Genomic DNA, 15,779 nt, shown 5'->3' on the forward strand with positions numbered 1-15,779 from the left:
AGAAGTATTATTTCAGTGTCTGGGAAAATTAAGATAACTAATATATTTTTACACATTTATTGATATGAAACCTTTTCTAAAGTTGATCCATTGCCTTTTATTCAGGATTTAAAATTGTATGTGTGGAGAAATGGACATATAGTGAACAAATAGAATATTACTGCACAGACGTTTTATCTTAGTGCTTTCTATAGATACGGCTTTCAACTTTGGACCAAACTCTATCAGTGAGTCATTGATTTGATTGAAATAAATTCGTCCACATAAATTGGCAAACAACTTGGTTTGACACATGATTAATATTTTAAGATTTACGTATCCAAACCTAGGTAGGTGCTGTTTTGTTTTGTTTTTTCTCTGGAACAAAGGTAGGTTTCTGCTGTTTGGTGATGATGACTTCAGTAAAGACTTGGCGATGCAAAGTGCTGAAATTCTGTTTAATGCCTTTAGATTAGTTTGAATGACAATTGTTTTAAACCATCTGTATTTACTGTAGACTAATTCACTCCATAATTAAGTCCATATATAGATATAACTAGTTTGTGCTTTTCATGTTTGTATGCTCAATATAAGGTAGGTCTATGCCAAAATAACACTGAAAAGTATATGTTTTGCTGCTGATGAAGGTTTCATTCATGACAAGGCTTTAATAAACTTTTGTTCATTGCAAAATAATCTACTTAATGTCTGAGCAGTCTAAATAAGTAATATTTTAAGGAAGACAGAATAGTCCTTTAAATTAATTTAGAATCATAAGCTTTAAATCATATACTAACTTCAGTAGCATCAGCCAATGCATGCTTTTACCAAGGATGCTCATTCTCATTGACTGGACATACAAATGAGCAAAATGAAAAATTGTTCATGTAGCAAATGACAGATCAGATTTTCTTTTCTTTTTTACCTCAAGGCGCCCAGAAGGCAATGCCACCCTGGCCAGACAGGAAGCCATATTGGTGATGAGAGCATCATACTATGCTGTGATCTTCTAACATGTAGCTGAATCCTGGTGCAAGTAATGACAGGTAATGGCCCAAAGCTTGTCTTTGCAGGCATATGTGGTAAGGATACCATAAAAAAAATTATTGGTGAGGGGTAAAAGCAAATGAGTATACCGTTTGGCTTTAAAATGGGGGCAGTTTCACAAATTTGTAGCATTCCAGAAGGTCATAGAGGTCATACAGGGTCTAGAGGGGTCCTCATCCTGTGTAATGGCGCTTTAATTAATTTAAGGATGCTTACTGATGCATAACTTGTATAGTTATTAATATTATTATTATTTTTATTATAGGGTAAGTCAGTTAACTTTTTTCACTTTTACAAAAATGTGCAAAAAGCCTTATTTTCCCGTCTATCTGTAAACACACTTAGAATAGGTCTGGCTCCGGGTATGTGCTCTGAGAGTTTGAAAACTGGGAGAAAAAACTTACAAAATCCCTACATGTTATGTCACACCAAAAAAAAAGGAAAAATGTTAAGAATCCACACAACTGAGTTTGTACTCTATAACTGTAATGCCATTGGCTGCTTCTGATGAATGGGCAAGTTGTAAGCCAATCAGAAGCATGTGATCAGCAAATATGTAGGCTGATCAGCATCCGCCGGCCACACTGTCTACTCATCTATCACACAACACAAACCCATACATACATCTGGAAACAGTACTAGTCATCATTATTTATTCGTCATGCACAGCAAAGAACAGATTGGGTAAGAAAAAAAACTTTACAAGATTACATAAATGGTTTAGTATGTGATGTTACTGTTAAATATTTAGAAAGCTTTTTAGTCTTGTTAATATTATTTTTAACTTTGTGCCATTTTCAGGTGTTCAAAAAGTCTGTTTTATTTTAACAGATAAAAAACACAAATGTTAAACATATTGGTGATATATTGCTTTTGTTCTTCTTCACCTGACATCCACTCTATTGGTTCTTGACTTCAACCACACTTTGGTAACATTTCTTAACAAAGTCAATAATTCACTGTGTAAAGAGATTAAACTCACTATAAAATACTAACCAAGTTCAACCGATGCTTAAATGTTGCAAAATGAATAACATACATAAATAAGCCTGTACTTGTAATATGTAATGAATGAACTGCTCATTTATTTCTGGCAAGTTACCAAAAAAAAAAAAAAAAGCTTTACTTGTTGGTGTTTTATAAACCATAGAAAACGATTCAAGATTTTTGCTGGCTTCAAATTTTCCAAACCATCTACAATCAACATTTGTTTATGTTTCATTTTACAGTAATTTATAGGGGTGTAAATCCAATGTAAAATATATATATATAGATTTTAACTTCTCTGAAATTGACTGGATAATATCAAGTTTATCCAGAATGTTTTAAAACTCAAGAAGTTTAAGCAGACATGAAGCTTTCAAAAGATGCTACCACACATCATGATGATGCTTCTGTGGTCATAACATTACAACTGAAAATATAAAATTTTTGTGAGTAATTTTGTGCTATTTATTTAGTAAAGATTGTGTTGTCCATGTTTTTCCTGGCAGTCATGATGAATACCAGAACACAGCCGATTGGCTGATGTCTCACACAAAGCATCGCCCCCTGGTGGCGATCATTTGCGGTTCTGGACTGGGAATGCTTGCTGACACACTTAAATGTCAAGACTCATTTGATTACTCTGACATACCAGGCTTTCCTCAAAGCACAGGTAATTTAAAAATACATGCTTTTATAAACATATAGCTATAAAAATACAGATGATAATTACAAATTGATACATATCACTATTACTGTATTTTAAAGTTAGAGTGTATAATCACTTGTTTTATATTTCACTTTGCACATCCCATTATAGGGCCTACAGACAAATATGTAATAGTAAAAATACTTTAATTCCTAAATTTAAGTACCTGTTAAGAAGCCTGAATTAAAGTATGATATTTAAAGTATGAACTGTTTAATTTGTTGACCTATTTTAGTTTTAAAGTATTGGTCTGTTTGTAGTTTTACATTAGACACATTTTTTATGCATCAGCCCTGCAAAATCATAGCCAGCCCGTTGGAAATATCTCTAACTTCACCTGCTATCTGATTGATAATATAAGCAATCTTGGTCTGTGAAATTGTAAAAGCAAAGCAAGAAAATTAATGTTTTCCTAATGTTTGTGTTGCAGTGCAGGGTCATGCAGGGCGCCTGATTTTTGGGGAGCTGAAGGGGAAGTCATGTGTTTGCATGCAGGGGCGATTTCACATGTACGAGGGACATTCACTCCTTAAGGTAGGTACTCACATATTTAAAGTGTACTAATTGTTATTCCAAATGTCAAATTTGTTTACAGGACACATAAAAACAACCAAAGTTGGATATGCAATTAGGCAAAACAAAATGTTAAAATACAACGTAGAGGATTACAGAGATTTTAATTCCTAAATGGTCTGTGGGTATATCAACTCTGTGTTAAAATGTGAATCAAACAGCTTGTATTCATTATAACAGAGAAATGTTACTTGAATGTGTCTTGTGATTTTGGGTTTGGAAAACCTAATTCATCCATGTGTGTTTTTCATATCTTGTGTGAGTAAATGTGTGAAGAAATTGGTAGAAAATGAAACCATAAGAAAACATAAACAAAGAAGAATAGTGGTAATCCTGAAGGCATGCCAGCTCATGAACAGTTAAACATTGACCAGGGAACCTACATCACTGTCAACCCTATTTATTTATACTCGGAGAAAACAACGTATCACACAAACACACGGAGTAAAAAGAACATGCTTCTGTTGCAACAATAAATACCACAAACCTAAACTACACTCATACACACAGTTAAAAAATTTCAGTCACGCAACCCTGGAGCGACACTTGCATAATAATCAGCAGGATAAGACCTAACCTGTAGTCGCATGGATGTGTGTGTGTGAGAGATTGTCATGCCTGGGTCTGGTCACATGCGGTCTTTTAGTAGACTGTTCAATGCTGCCTTTGTTTCCTTCAGTAGAACACACATTTACACACAAACGTGCTCTCTTCTGTGTGGCACACTGAAACTGCCTGACTCTCCTTTAGATGGCGCTCTGTGAAAAGCTCTTTTCAAAAATTCAAAACGAAAACCTTCTCTAAAAAGTGAAAAAAAATACCCGGTGTATCCTTAAATGTTAGTCATGAAACATGGTTGTGTGACTGTCAGGAGACAGCCTGAGAGTTTTAGCTTTTTAAGTTCAAATTCTGCATCACCTGACAAACCAGTGCAGATCTCTGGGAAGTTAATTTGTGGATGTTAGAAAGCAGGCATGCCCAAAATAAATATTACATATCTATCGTTTTCTCAGTTTCTGGTTTGTACAGCAAATGTCAAAATAATTCATATCCTTGAACTTTTTCAAATTTCTTCAGGGTACAACTACGAACTTCTATGTATTTCTTTAGAATTTGATATGACAAGCCAACACAAATTAGTGTATAATTGTAAAACTTTTTTTAAATAACAATTGATAGTGGTGGCATGCATTTATATTCAGTATTGTTCACAGTAAAGGCCACTGAATACAATCCAATACAAAAGTCACCTAATCAGAATCAGAATCAGAATCAGCTTTATTGCCAAGTTTGTACATACAAACAAGGAATTTGCTCTAATAAATGATTAGCAAACATCTCTCTTGGAGTTTTCTACAAGCAATGTAGTCAACACAACAAACACGTGAAAGAAAGTCTTCTGGTCTGAGAGACAAACATTTTTTCCAACATGCAAAATGTTTAGTAAAGAGGAAAAACACTGTACCTTGAACAAAACATCTTCATTCGTGTAACATGAGGGTTGCACCTTCATGCTTACTATGATACACCTTCCATTTTATCAGATTATATTAGGCTTGTTGTGTACTTTAGGTTGTCTCACCCAGTTTCTCACATGCCCAGACCATGCCCAATGTAAAACAAGTTCCAGAAGCTATGAACCTTTGCACAGGACAAAAGGATAATTTTTTAGATTTAAATCCAAATAAGCATCTTTATAATATAGATACTGAACTGTCTCTCCATCAGACAACCTTTCCCATTCGGGTCTTCAAGCTGATGGGAGTGGAGACACTGATAGTGACAAATGCTGCCGGCTCATTGGCTGATGTCCTGCAGCCTGGTGACATCATGATCATCAAAGACCACATAAATTTCCCTGGGTTGGTTGGTCTGAACCCACTGTGTGGGCCCAATGATGACAAGTAATTATATTTCCCTTCACATGCATGGTTCTTGTGATAGTATTTTACAGTTTTCGCAGTGGTGAATTTCTGATTTTCCTGGTTTCGCTTCACCTGTCAATGATGCCAAAAAATTGTTGTTTACAGGTTTGGGCCACGCTTCCCAGCTATGTCAGGTTGCTATGACAAAGGGTTGCGTAGCCTCATGATGGAGATTGCCAAGCAGATGGGTGTTGCTGGCCTTGTGCAGGAAGGTGTTTATGCCATGGTGGGTGGGCCCAACTTTGAAACCATTGCTGAGGCCAAACTGTTGCATCGACTGGGAGTGGACGCAGTCGGTATGATATGCTAAGACACTAGAAATGTATAGAATCCCATTTTGGCCATTCCCCCTCTAACCTTAACTTTTGGGCGCTCGTGCTGGAGTTTGTGTACCAACTTTATTCCTGTTCAGTGGAAAATTCTCACATGAATGTAAATAATTTTCTCAGTTAATATATCTTTAGTGGCACTCATCCTAATGCTTAGTTTGGCATGCTATGCAGCTGCATTTTTGCCGGGTGATGCACCAAGAGGACTAAATTGCAGTAAAAATTATTATTATTATTAATTATTTTTTGTCAAAAAACAAAATTTTCAAATTGTTTTATTCTATTCCATTGTGCATGTCAAGTCGATGGTAAATTGGCATACACCTACATTGTACAACAGCTGAAGTTGATGTGTCAACAAGTCGACATATGTGAATCAGTTCAATACATAGACACATCTTCTATCATATTTAAATGTTTGTTTATGATCCAAAATTCAGTTAGTGTGCTAAGAGAACTTACTGTAATGATAATATTGTAAATAATCTACTCTGTTCGCTAAAAAATTGATCAACTGCTCGCATCGTATTAATCACAAGCATATAAACATACAGGGGTTGGACAATGTGGCCAGGTCACTACGTGATACTGGTGGAGGAAAACGTTCCCTGACTCGCTCCTCCAAAACACCCCAAAGTGACTCAATAATATTTAGATCTAGTGACTGTGCAGGCCATGGGAGATGTTCAACTTCACTATCATGTTCATCAAACCAATCTTTCACCAGTCTTGCTGTGTGTATTGGTGCATTGTCATCCTGATACACGGCACCACCTTCAGGATACAATGTTTGAACCATTGGATGCACATGGTCCTCAAGAATGGTTCGGTAGTCCTTGGCAGTGACGCGCCCATCTAGAATAAGTATTGGGCCAAGGGAATGCCATGATATGGCAGCCCAAACCATCACTGATCCACCCCCATGCTTCACTCTGGGCATGCAACAGCCTGGGTGGTACGCTTCTTTGGGGCTTCTCCACACCGTAACTCTCCCGGATGTGGGGAAAACAGTAAAGGTGGACTCATCAGAGAACAATACATGTTTCACATTGTCCACAGCCCAAGATTTGCGCTCCTTGCACCATTGAAACCAACATTTGACATTGGCAAGAGTGACCAAAGGTTTGGCTATTGCAGCCCGGCCGTGTATATTGACCTTGTGGAGCTCCTGATGGACAGTTCTGGTGGAAACAGGAGAGTTGAGGTGCACATTTAATTCTGCCGTGATTTGGGCAGCCGTGGTTTTATGTTTTTTGGATACAATCCGGGTTAGCACCCGAACATCCCTTTCAGACAGCTTCCTCTTGCATCCACAGTTAATCCTGTTGGATGTGGTTCGTCCTTCTTGGTGGTATGCTGACATTACCCTGGATACCGTGGCTCTTGATACATCACAAAGACTTGCTGTCTTGGTCATAGATGTGCCAGAAAGACGTGCACCAACAATTTGTCCTCTTTTGAACTCTGGTATGTCACCCATAATGTTGTGTGCATTTCAATGTTTTGAGCAAAACTGTGCTCTTACCCTGCTAATTGAACCTTCACACTCTGCTCTTACTGGTGCAATGTGCAATCAATGAAGACTGGCTACCAGGCTGGTCCAATTTAGCCATGAAACCTCCCACACTAAAATGACAGGTGTTTCAGTTGCATTGTGCAACCCCTGTATTTTCAAACAATATCACCATATAGAATATACTTTATAAACAACTACTGTGCGTGGTTCCAAACCAGACTATTTTTTTATGTTAAAGATAGATTATAATCATTGTCAAATGTAATGCATCACAATACATTGAACTAGAAATTATAATGGTTGTTGTGACATTTAAAAGTGGCAGTAAGTTAAATACTGAAATTTCTGTTTTTTACAAGCACAGCTCCTAAATACAACTCTTTTTTTTTTTGTTTGGCCTTAAAATACCTCCTGCTTGACCTCCTTAGCCTTCCCTTAGGCCTTTAAAACAACTATTCACAACTTGCATTAATATCTGTGCTGAAGTAATCAAATACAATAACCCTTTAAACATGTTAAAATACAAATAGGCTTGTCACAGAGTGGGCTGTCAGCTGAGCAATATGCAGGACATAAACAGGACAACTGATGTTTCTGGAACATTACAGGTCCATCTCAAAATATTAGCATATTGTGATAAAGTTCATTATTTTCCATAATGTCATGATGAAAATGTAACATTCATATATTTTAGATTCATTGCACACTAACTGAAATATTTCAGGTCTTTTATTGTCTTAATACGGATGATTTTGGCATACAGCTCATGAAAACCCAAAACTCCTATCTCACAAAATTAGCATATCATTAAAAGGGTCTCTAAACGAGTTATGAACCTAATCATCTGAATCAACGAGTTAACTCTAAACACCTGCAAAAGATTCCTGAGGCCTTTAAAACTCCCAGCCTGGTTCATCACTCAAAACCCCAATCATGGGTAAGACTGCCGACCTGATTGCTGTCCAGAAGGCCACTATTGACACCCTCAAGCAAGAGGGTAAGACACAGAAAGAAATTTCTGAACAAATGGGATGTTCCCAGAGTGCTGTATCAAGGCACCTCAGTGGGAAGTCTGTGGGAAGGAAAAGGTGTGGCAGAAAACGCTGCACAACGAGAAGAGGTGACCGGACCCTGAGGAAGATTGTGGAGAAGGGCCGATTCCAGACCTTGGGGGACCTGCGGAAGCAGTGGACTGAGTCTGGAGTAGAAACATCCAGAGCCACCGTGCACAGGCGTGTGCAGGAAATGGGCTACAGGTGCCGCATTCCCCAGGTCAAGCCACTTTTGAACCAGAAACAGCGGCAGAAGCCCCTGACCTGGGCCTGAGTCTGGAGGAAGACTGGGGAGAAGGAAATGCCAAAATGCCAGAAGTCCAGTGTCAAGTACCCACAGTCAGTGATGGTCTGGGGTGCCGTGTCAGCTGCTGGTGTTGGTCCACTGTGTTTTATGAAGGGCAGGGTCAATGCAGCTAGCTATCAGGAGATTTTGGAGCACTTCATGCTTCCATCTGCTGAAAAGCTTTATGGAGATGAAGATTTCATTTTTCAGCACGACCTGGCACCTGCTCACAGTGCCAAAACCACTGGTAAATGGTTTACTGACCATGGTATCAATGTGCTCAATTGGCCTGCCAACTTTCCTAACCTGAACCCCATAGAGAATCTGTGGGATATTGTGAAGAGAACATTGAGAGACTCAAGACCCAACACTCTGGATGAGCTAAAGGCCGCTATCGAAGCATCCTGGGCCTCCATAAGACCTCAGCAGTGCCACAGGCTGATTGCCTCCATGCCACGCCGCATTGAAGCAGTCATTTCTGCAAAAGGATTCCCGACCAAGTATTGAGTGCATAACTGTACATGATTATTTGAAGGTTGACGTTTTTTGTATTAAAAATACTTTTCTTTTATTGGTCGGATGAAATATGCTAATTTTGTGAGATAGGAATTTTGGGTTTTCATGAGCTGTATGCCACAATCATCCGTATTAAGACAATAAAAGACCTGAAATATTTCAGTTAGTGTGCAATGAATCTAAAATATATGAATGTTAAATTTTCATCATGACATTATGGAAAATAATGAACTTTATCACAATATGCTAATATTTTGAGAAGGACCTGTATACACATTCAATCAATATTAAATAATAATATTAATAATAATAAAGCACCATTATTATTTAAACACCCACATGGTTGAGAATCAAGTCAGTTGCATTTTGTTGAGTTAACTCTTTATGAGCCTAATTGTGTAGCTTCACAGAAGAAAAGGAGAATAAATAATTTGTGACTTCACTGAGTTCAGGAGTATAGTACAGTTAGGCTAACTGAGGCAGAGGGTTAAAAGGAATTGCGCCATTGTGGATTTTGTTATTTATCAGTAGCTGCAGTCTGACATACCCCTTTAATGTACCACTATTTTCAGGTATGAGTACAGCACCTGAGGTCGTTGTGGCAACTCACTGTGGTCTAAGAGTCTTTGGTCTTTCTCTGATCACAAATAAGGTATAATAACTATCAGTAATACTGATTGTGACCAATCACAATGCTGCATGATGTTAGATTGAAACTTTATTTGATAAGTTTGAAGCTAATGAAGAATATAGCAATTTAGCGATTGGTTTGTGGGTCGTTCATCGCTTGGTTGGCTGATTACATGGTTAACTTTTATCTGTGGCAGGTGGTAAAGAGCTACGAGGACTCTGAAAGCGTGAACCATGAGGGCGTCCTGGAAGTTGGTCGGTTGCGCTCTCACACTGTGCAGCAGCTGGTGACTGAACTGATCAGCAGGATGGAGATCAATAACAATGAAAACACAAATAATGCTTCCTGAACTAACAAAGACAGCTTTTTCTTGTTATATTTTTATTACCAACGTGTGTGTGTTTTTTTTTTATCTTTGCTAAATTGAAAACCTTATTTATGTCACTATGGTGGCTACCTGTTGTTCATCAATCTAAATGAGATTATTCATCTATGATAGTTGATATAAACAACAAAAAATATAGAACAATAACTGTGTTTAATGGTGCTTTATTGAAACAACTTTGATAAATGTTTTGTACACTGTCCTTGAGTCAATAAAGTTTATGTTGTGAAGTATGCCAGTCATGTCTGGACCTGATCATAATATTCTACCAATCCTGCTGATTTCTGCTGAGTTTACTCATTGCTGCCCTCTTTTGGGCATCCTGATAAGTGCATTCTCTATTCCTCCTGTTTGTTTTTAAACAACTCCAGCAATGATGCACTGCTCCCTTATTACAGACTGCATAATTCCAGATATGCATGAAATTCTTTAGGTTTATATTTTTTTTTACTTCAAAGTTGTTTGATTTTTGTCAGAATGACCATAGATGTAGCTTTGGAAAGCACATCTATAAAGGATGAAGGATAAAGGATCTATTATCTTTCCAAGGTAAACAATTTAACTGAGTTTGGATAGAAAAATCAAACCAAAGTTAAGGTAGACTGTGTTGATTTTATTAAGATAGAAATGTGAATCTGCAGTCTGATAATCCATTGAAAATCCATCAAGGTTAATATGAACCAATGATCAAATCTGCTTTGAATCTACTAAGCCCTACTCAATACTGATTAACTAAGACAAAGGGAAAAAAATAGCTTAATCTACAAGCTACTTAACAATGCTATATAAAAACTCTATTAACTTTCAGTTAATACAGTTTTTTGGTGAAAAAAATAGGTTGCAAAGTAGCAAAGAATACCCATTTAGGAAAATCTTTTAAAGGCTTAAACACAGTTTCAAACAGCTTCCGTCAAATAAAGACAACAAAGCAAAGCTTTACATTTAGAAAAGAAACATTTATTACAACCACAGTCTGAAAAGGTTGATCAGGCCTGGTTCCAGAATTCTTTGTTTGAAAAAACATTTCTGAGCGTTCAACTAAAGCCCACGGTAGAGGAGTAATCCCCAGGGATGACAAGCCAATCAGAAGTTTGTATATGGCCAAGAGAAGCATGAAGAGGAAATATTATATTAACAAAATATGGACTTTTTTTGCAGTATCTGACAGAGCTTGTAACACTGAATGTTTTCACAATAACATGGCTTTGTATGTTCAAAAGGGTAGAAAGAGATGGACTCACATGAATTTGAATGAGTGTTAATATATTTCTTAATGCCCTGCCATGGAGTGGCGACCTGTCCAGGGTGTACCCCGCCTCTTGCTAGAGAAAGACGTCGGCTTCTCTGCGACAATGTCAGAAGCAGTAGAAAATGACTGACTGACTATTTCTTAAAACTGCAGAACCTAAAAGGCCCTTTTTTCCACCTCTTTTTGTTTTTGTTATAGCAACCACAGTAAACCTCAAACAACAGAAGAAGAAATTCCAAAAGAATGTTTTCTTTTAACTTCAAATTAAAGGCTTTTTGTTTAGTGGTAATAGAAAAACAAGGTGCAGAGAACAGCAGAAGAAAGCAGGTACGTTAGAAATAAAATATATAAAACTTAATCTTTCTTATTTCCTTTACAAGGGGTTTGCTAAAGCAGGTTTGAAGAGGAATATTCTGCTAGCTGCTCTAATTTTAATGAGTTTATTCTCTTATATGTTGAGGACTTTTTCATTTGTGTTCTCTGTATAATTAATCCTGTGAATTTATAGGTTTATTAGCTTTTCTAGAATCAAACTGAGAATGTAGAATGTAAATAAAATGTAATGAATGTAAATAAATATTGGTAAAAAGGAAAATTTTTTTGGTCTTTGCTTCAAACTGCTGTTTAGTGACAAAGTTTATATCACTGCCCTCTACATGACAGGGATGAGCAATGCCATGGCCAAGCAGCAATCGATTGACCTGCTGTTCATATCTCTCCTGATTTTATTCCTGGTTCTGGTGGTTTTGATTATGCTCTGTTGGATTTTCAAACATTTCAAAAATAGGTAAACTCTTTAACTCTTAAAAGTTTCTTTGAACAATTTCTTAAGTTGGATTTATTTGAGCATATTGGAACACAATCTCATTGTGGCAATGTTTAATTGTGTCATACAGTCAGTGAATAAGTTTAATTTATTTTTTTAAAGTTAACTAGGTGCACTTCAAGTATTTGATAAGAGTTTTAAAGTACTTCTGTGGGGTTCTGGGTCCTCAGAAACCTAACTGAGATGAGGATCTCCGCCGGACAACCTCCACTGCGAATGGTCATCAGAACTAAACCCGAGCATGCACAGCAGCTCATGGATCACCTTATGGACAGATTCATTTTTCAGGAGGAAACGGGACCAGATTGCGAGGAAGCATTCACAGAAGAACATGAGCAGGTCACCTCCAATCCTTCCAAGTGTAGGTGTTGTTCATCTTTTATTTAAACAGTGATCACCAGTGACCTCAATTCTGATTATATTTGCTCTACAGCATTTGCTGTAAAACAGCTTTTTCTCCCTGGAGCAAAACATGTGATTTAGGTGAAGATTTGTTTTGCATTGTCGTATCGTTTGTGTCCCCTCCGCAGTTCAAAACGTAATTCCTAAGAAAATGTCCCAGTGGATCAGTATGGCGCTACCTCCATGGCAAGCAAGAAAAAGGGAAATGAGTATGTTTACAAACACCAGTTTTGATCTGTTTCATTTTCTGGATTTTATATTTGAAAAATCAAATTCATTTTACATTATTATTCTTCCTTCCAGCTCTAAATTCTCGCTCACCTTGCACTGATCAAAGTCAAGCCGAAATCCATGATCTTCAGCAGTAAGATGAACCCTAGCATGCTTTATCCTGAGCATCCAGCAGTGAAATCTGTAAAAAGAACAGGCAAGAAGAAGAAAGCTGCCTTTAGACAAAGATAAAGACAGAATTGTTCATAACTCCTGTGACAATAAAGAACTTTTGTTTTAAAACAAATAACCCACCACACTTTGGACTGACTGACCTCTGTCTGACTGAACCTGTCATGTAACAGATTTTACTGAAAGTTCGCATTGATGAAAACACAAATATCACTCATCTATTTTGTTACATGTATCCATCCTTCCATCCTCCATCCATCTTTTACCTTCCACTTATCTGAGTTCGGGTCACTGGCGTAACAGGTCCAGGAGGGAAACACACACATCCCTCTCTTTCTCTCTTTTTAAAAAAATATAGCATAAATATTGTATACTTTACAATTATTATTTATGTTATTTCTTTAATTACTGAGTAGGATTCAAAGACGCCACAATTGTTGGTTCGTGATCCCCAGTGGGTCTTTACGCCAACTTGGGGAAACACTGCTTTAATCCATTTCCACTTTTTAATTGCAGCATGAATACATGTATTGATAATACCACATGGGGGCAGTAGTAGTTAACATTATTATGCATTATAGTATTAGAACCTTATCATTTGTACACCAGAAAAACATAATTGGGTTTTTATTAGAAAGAATTCACTTTAATAAATTTATCAAAAATCGATTTAAAAAGCAAAAGTAAAAGTCTACTTTTAATACTCTTCTTTGAATCTCAAAGTGAGGATCACCGATTGTTAGTGTTGCTATGTAAATTTTAAATACAGTCTTTTTATGAGTTAAAACACATAACTGAAACTTGTTTTTTAATTACACAATCTGGATGAGGTAGGTATAAACTGACCTTTGGGCTAAACCCAGCATTGCATATCTTGACAGGTGGTCTTTTACAAAAATGAATCTAACCTAAATGAACCTAACCTACAGATTTAAATATTCTCTTGAAGAACAGAGTAAGCCTAAATCATCTGCAGAAAAAAATTTACAACTTGTTAATTTACACCAAACATAAACCTCACTGATTTGACCCAGGAACTGGTGGTAACTGCAATAGAGAGCTGCAGTTAACTCTTTTGGAGACCTCAACTGGCTTTCTCTCCCTAAAAAGACTGCAAAAACATTAGTTCACTTGTAACAGTGAGTTTTAAATATAATATTTCAACATAGAAAAAGTATTTGGCTCATCAAAGCAGTAAAAAAAAGTTAGAATAACAACAATTAAAAAAATAAAAACAATTGTGTTTTGTTAATACCAGAGCGAACAGGGCAAGCAATACAAAAATAATCACTTTAATCATCTATTTCCAAAGATGCAGTACTCTGTACATCTCTTCAGCTGATAAGGTGCTTATTTATTACTTTATCCTTCTACATTTACAGATGAAAGAAAGCTGCTTTCCAAAATGAGTCATCTGGAAGGAATGGAAGTTCAGGTTTTAGACCAACTTCGAAGGCTAATGTTAGCTAAAGCAGCGTTTTAAACTACAGATGATTCAAGAAAAAAAAGGCTGTTATGTTTGTTTTCTAAAACCGAATGGAAAACAGCTGTTGTGTGTACATTTTTGAAAAAAAAAATCTGTTTTATTGGAATAAAACAACAAGCTTCTGCGAAGTTTTTCTAATGTACAGAGAATAGATGGAAACGCTTCCTCTCACACTTAAACCTTTGAACTGCGTGGGTGTGGACAATATCTAAACATCTGTGATGTGTTGAGTTTCATTCACTCACACTGACACAAAGGAAGTTCTGTGACTGTGTGCCCTCTCTAATCTAATTTTCCATCAACATACATGTGTACATATGGAAACCCATTTGTGCCAGAAAAGGTATACACTAACAAATGACTTCATATTTTTCCTGCAAACATGAAATGTGAAAATGAATTCTCATGATTTTTATTTGTAGTGAATTATCAGTCTGAATTTGTTAAATCCAATCACAAAAAATTAAACTGATTTATCTGCAAACTGATTAATGCAGAACAGTTTGATCCAACTTCTTAAAAGCCAGAGATACTTTAAAGACCCCAGCTTTCTGCAGCAGTTTCACATAGATCTCACCACCTTATTTTGGTTCGTCACTATTTCTTACGCTCTTTAAATAATCAAGCTGGGGTTTTGGAGACTTCTTTTAGCACCTTGTGGTCTGCTTTCAGGGTGAACTTACTTGGAGAGCCAGACCTGTAGATACAGTAGCTTTCGTCTTGGCAGCCTTCCATAAAGGCCAGATTTTTGGAGAACATGACTAATAGTTCTGCTGTTACAACATCTTTATCTCTGATCTGTGTGGTGTGTTCCACAGTCTTCATGCTGCTGCTTGTTCTCTAACAATCCTCTGATGCCTTTACAGAACAGTTGCATTTATATTGAGATTAAATTACGCACCGTTGGACTCTATTCACTAATTAGGTTACTTAGTTCCACATTTTCCAAATATCTGTTTGTAAAAGAAATTGCAAACCATGTATTATATTCCTGCACTTCACAATCAACAGTTATTTTGTGTTACTCTGCCAAATAAAACCTAAACAATATATATGTATATATATATCGATATATACATATATCTATATCTATATATATTTTATTGTAATGTGGCAAAATGTGTGATTGTGTCTGTTATTAGTTTAACTCTTGCTTTTATAGCACCCTTGCTTTTCTAACTCATCTAACAGCACAGAGTGAAAGAAAGTCGGACTGAAGTTTAAAAGTGGAGTTTGTGGTAAATACTTAACATACCAGTGGTGTCCAAACTCTATGTCACAAGGGCCAAAATCATTAAATCAAAAGTACTCGTGGGCGAAAAATATATGTATTTTTAAAAGCTAAAATGACAAAAAAAATATGTGATTTCTTTTTACCTGCGCAACTATAAATTAAGCATGCAATATTTTTTAAACGTTTTTTTTTTTTTTTTTTGCAGAACTAATGGCATTTATTTTTCAACAGTATGGTGACAGGAAAGG

The 15,779-nt window shown here is 36.6% G+C and overlaps 1 protein-coding gene across 1 annotated transcript; it reads left to right on the forward strand.

Moving 5' to 3' along the window:
* The first annotated feature begins 1,608 nt into the window (after positions 1-1,608).
* On the forward strand, positions 1,609-10,170 carry pnp4a (purine nucleoside phosphorylase 4a). The gene is made up of 7 exons (XM_047348212.1): positions 1,609-1,710; positions 2,520-2,683; positions 3,150-3,253; positions 5,021-5,196; positions 5,323-5,513; positions 9,489-9,568; positions 9,744-10,170. Exons 1-7 carry the CDS (start codon positions 1,688-1,690, stop codon positions 9,894-9,896), a joined length of 891 nt encoding a protein of 296 aa, XP_047204168.1. The 5' UTR covers positions 1,609-1,687; the 3' UTR covers positions 9,897-10,170.
* Positions 10,171-15,779: the final 5,609 nt, after the last annotated feature.

The sequence above is a fragment of the Girardinichthys multiradiatus genome, chromosome 20 (assembly GCF_021462225.1).
Source record: "Girardinichthys multiradiatus isolate DD_20200921_A chromosome 20, DD_fGirMul_XY1, whole genome shotgun sequence".
Taxonomy (NCBI): Eukaryota; Metazoa; Chordata; class Actinopteri; order Cyprinodontiformes; family Goodeidae; genus Girardinichthys; species Girardinichthys multiradiatus.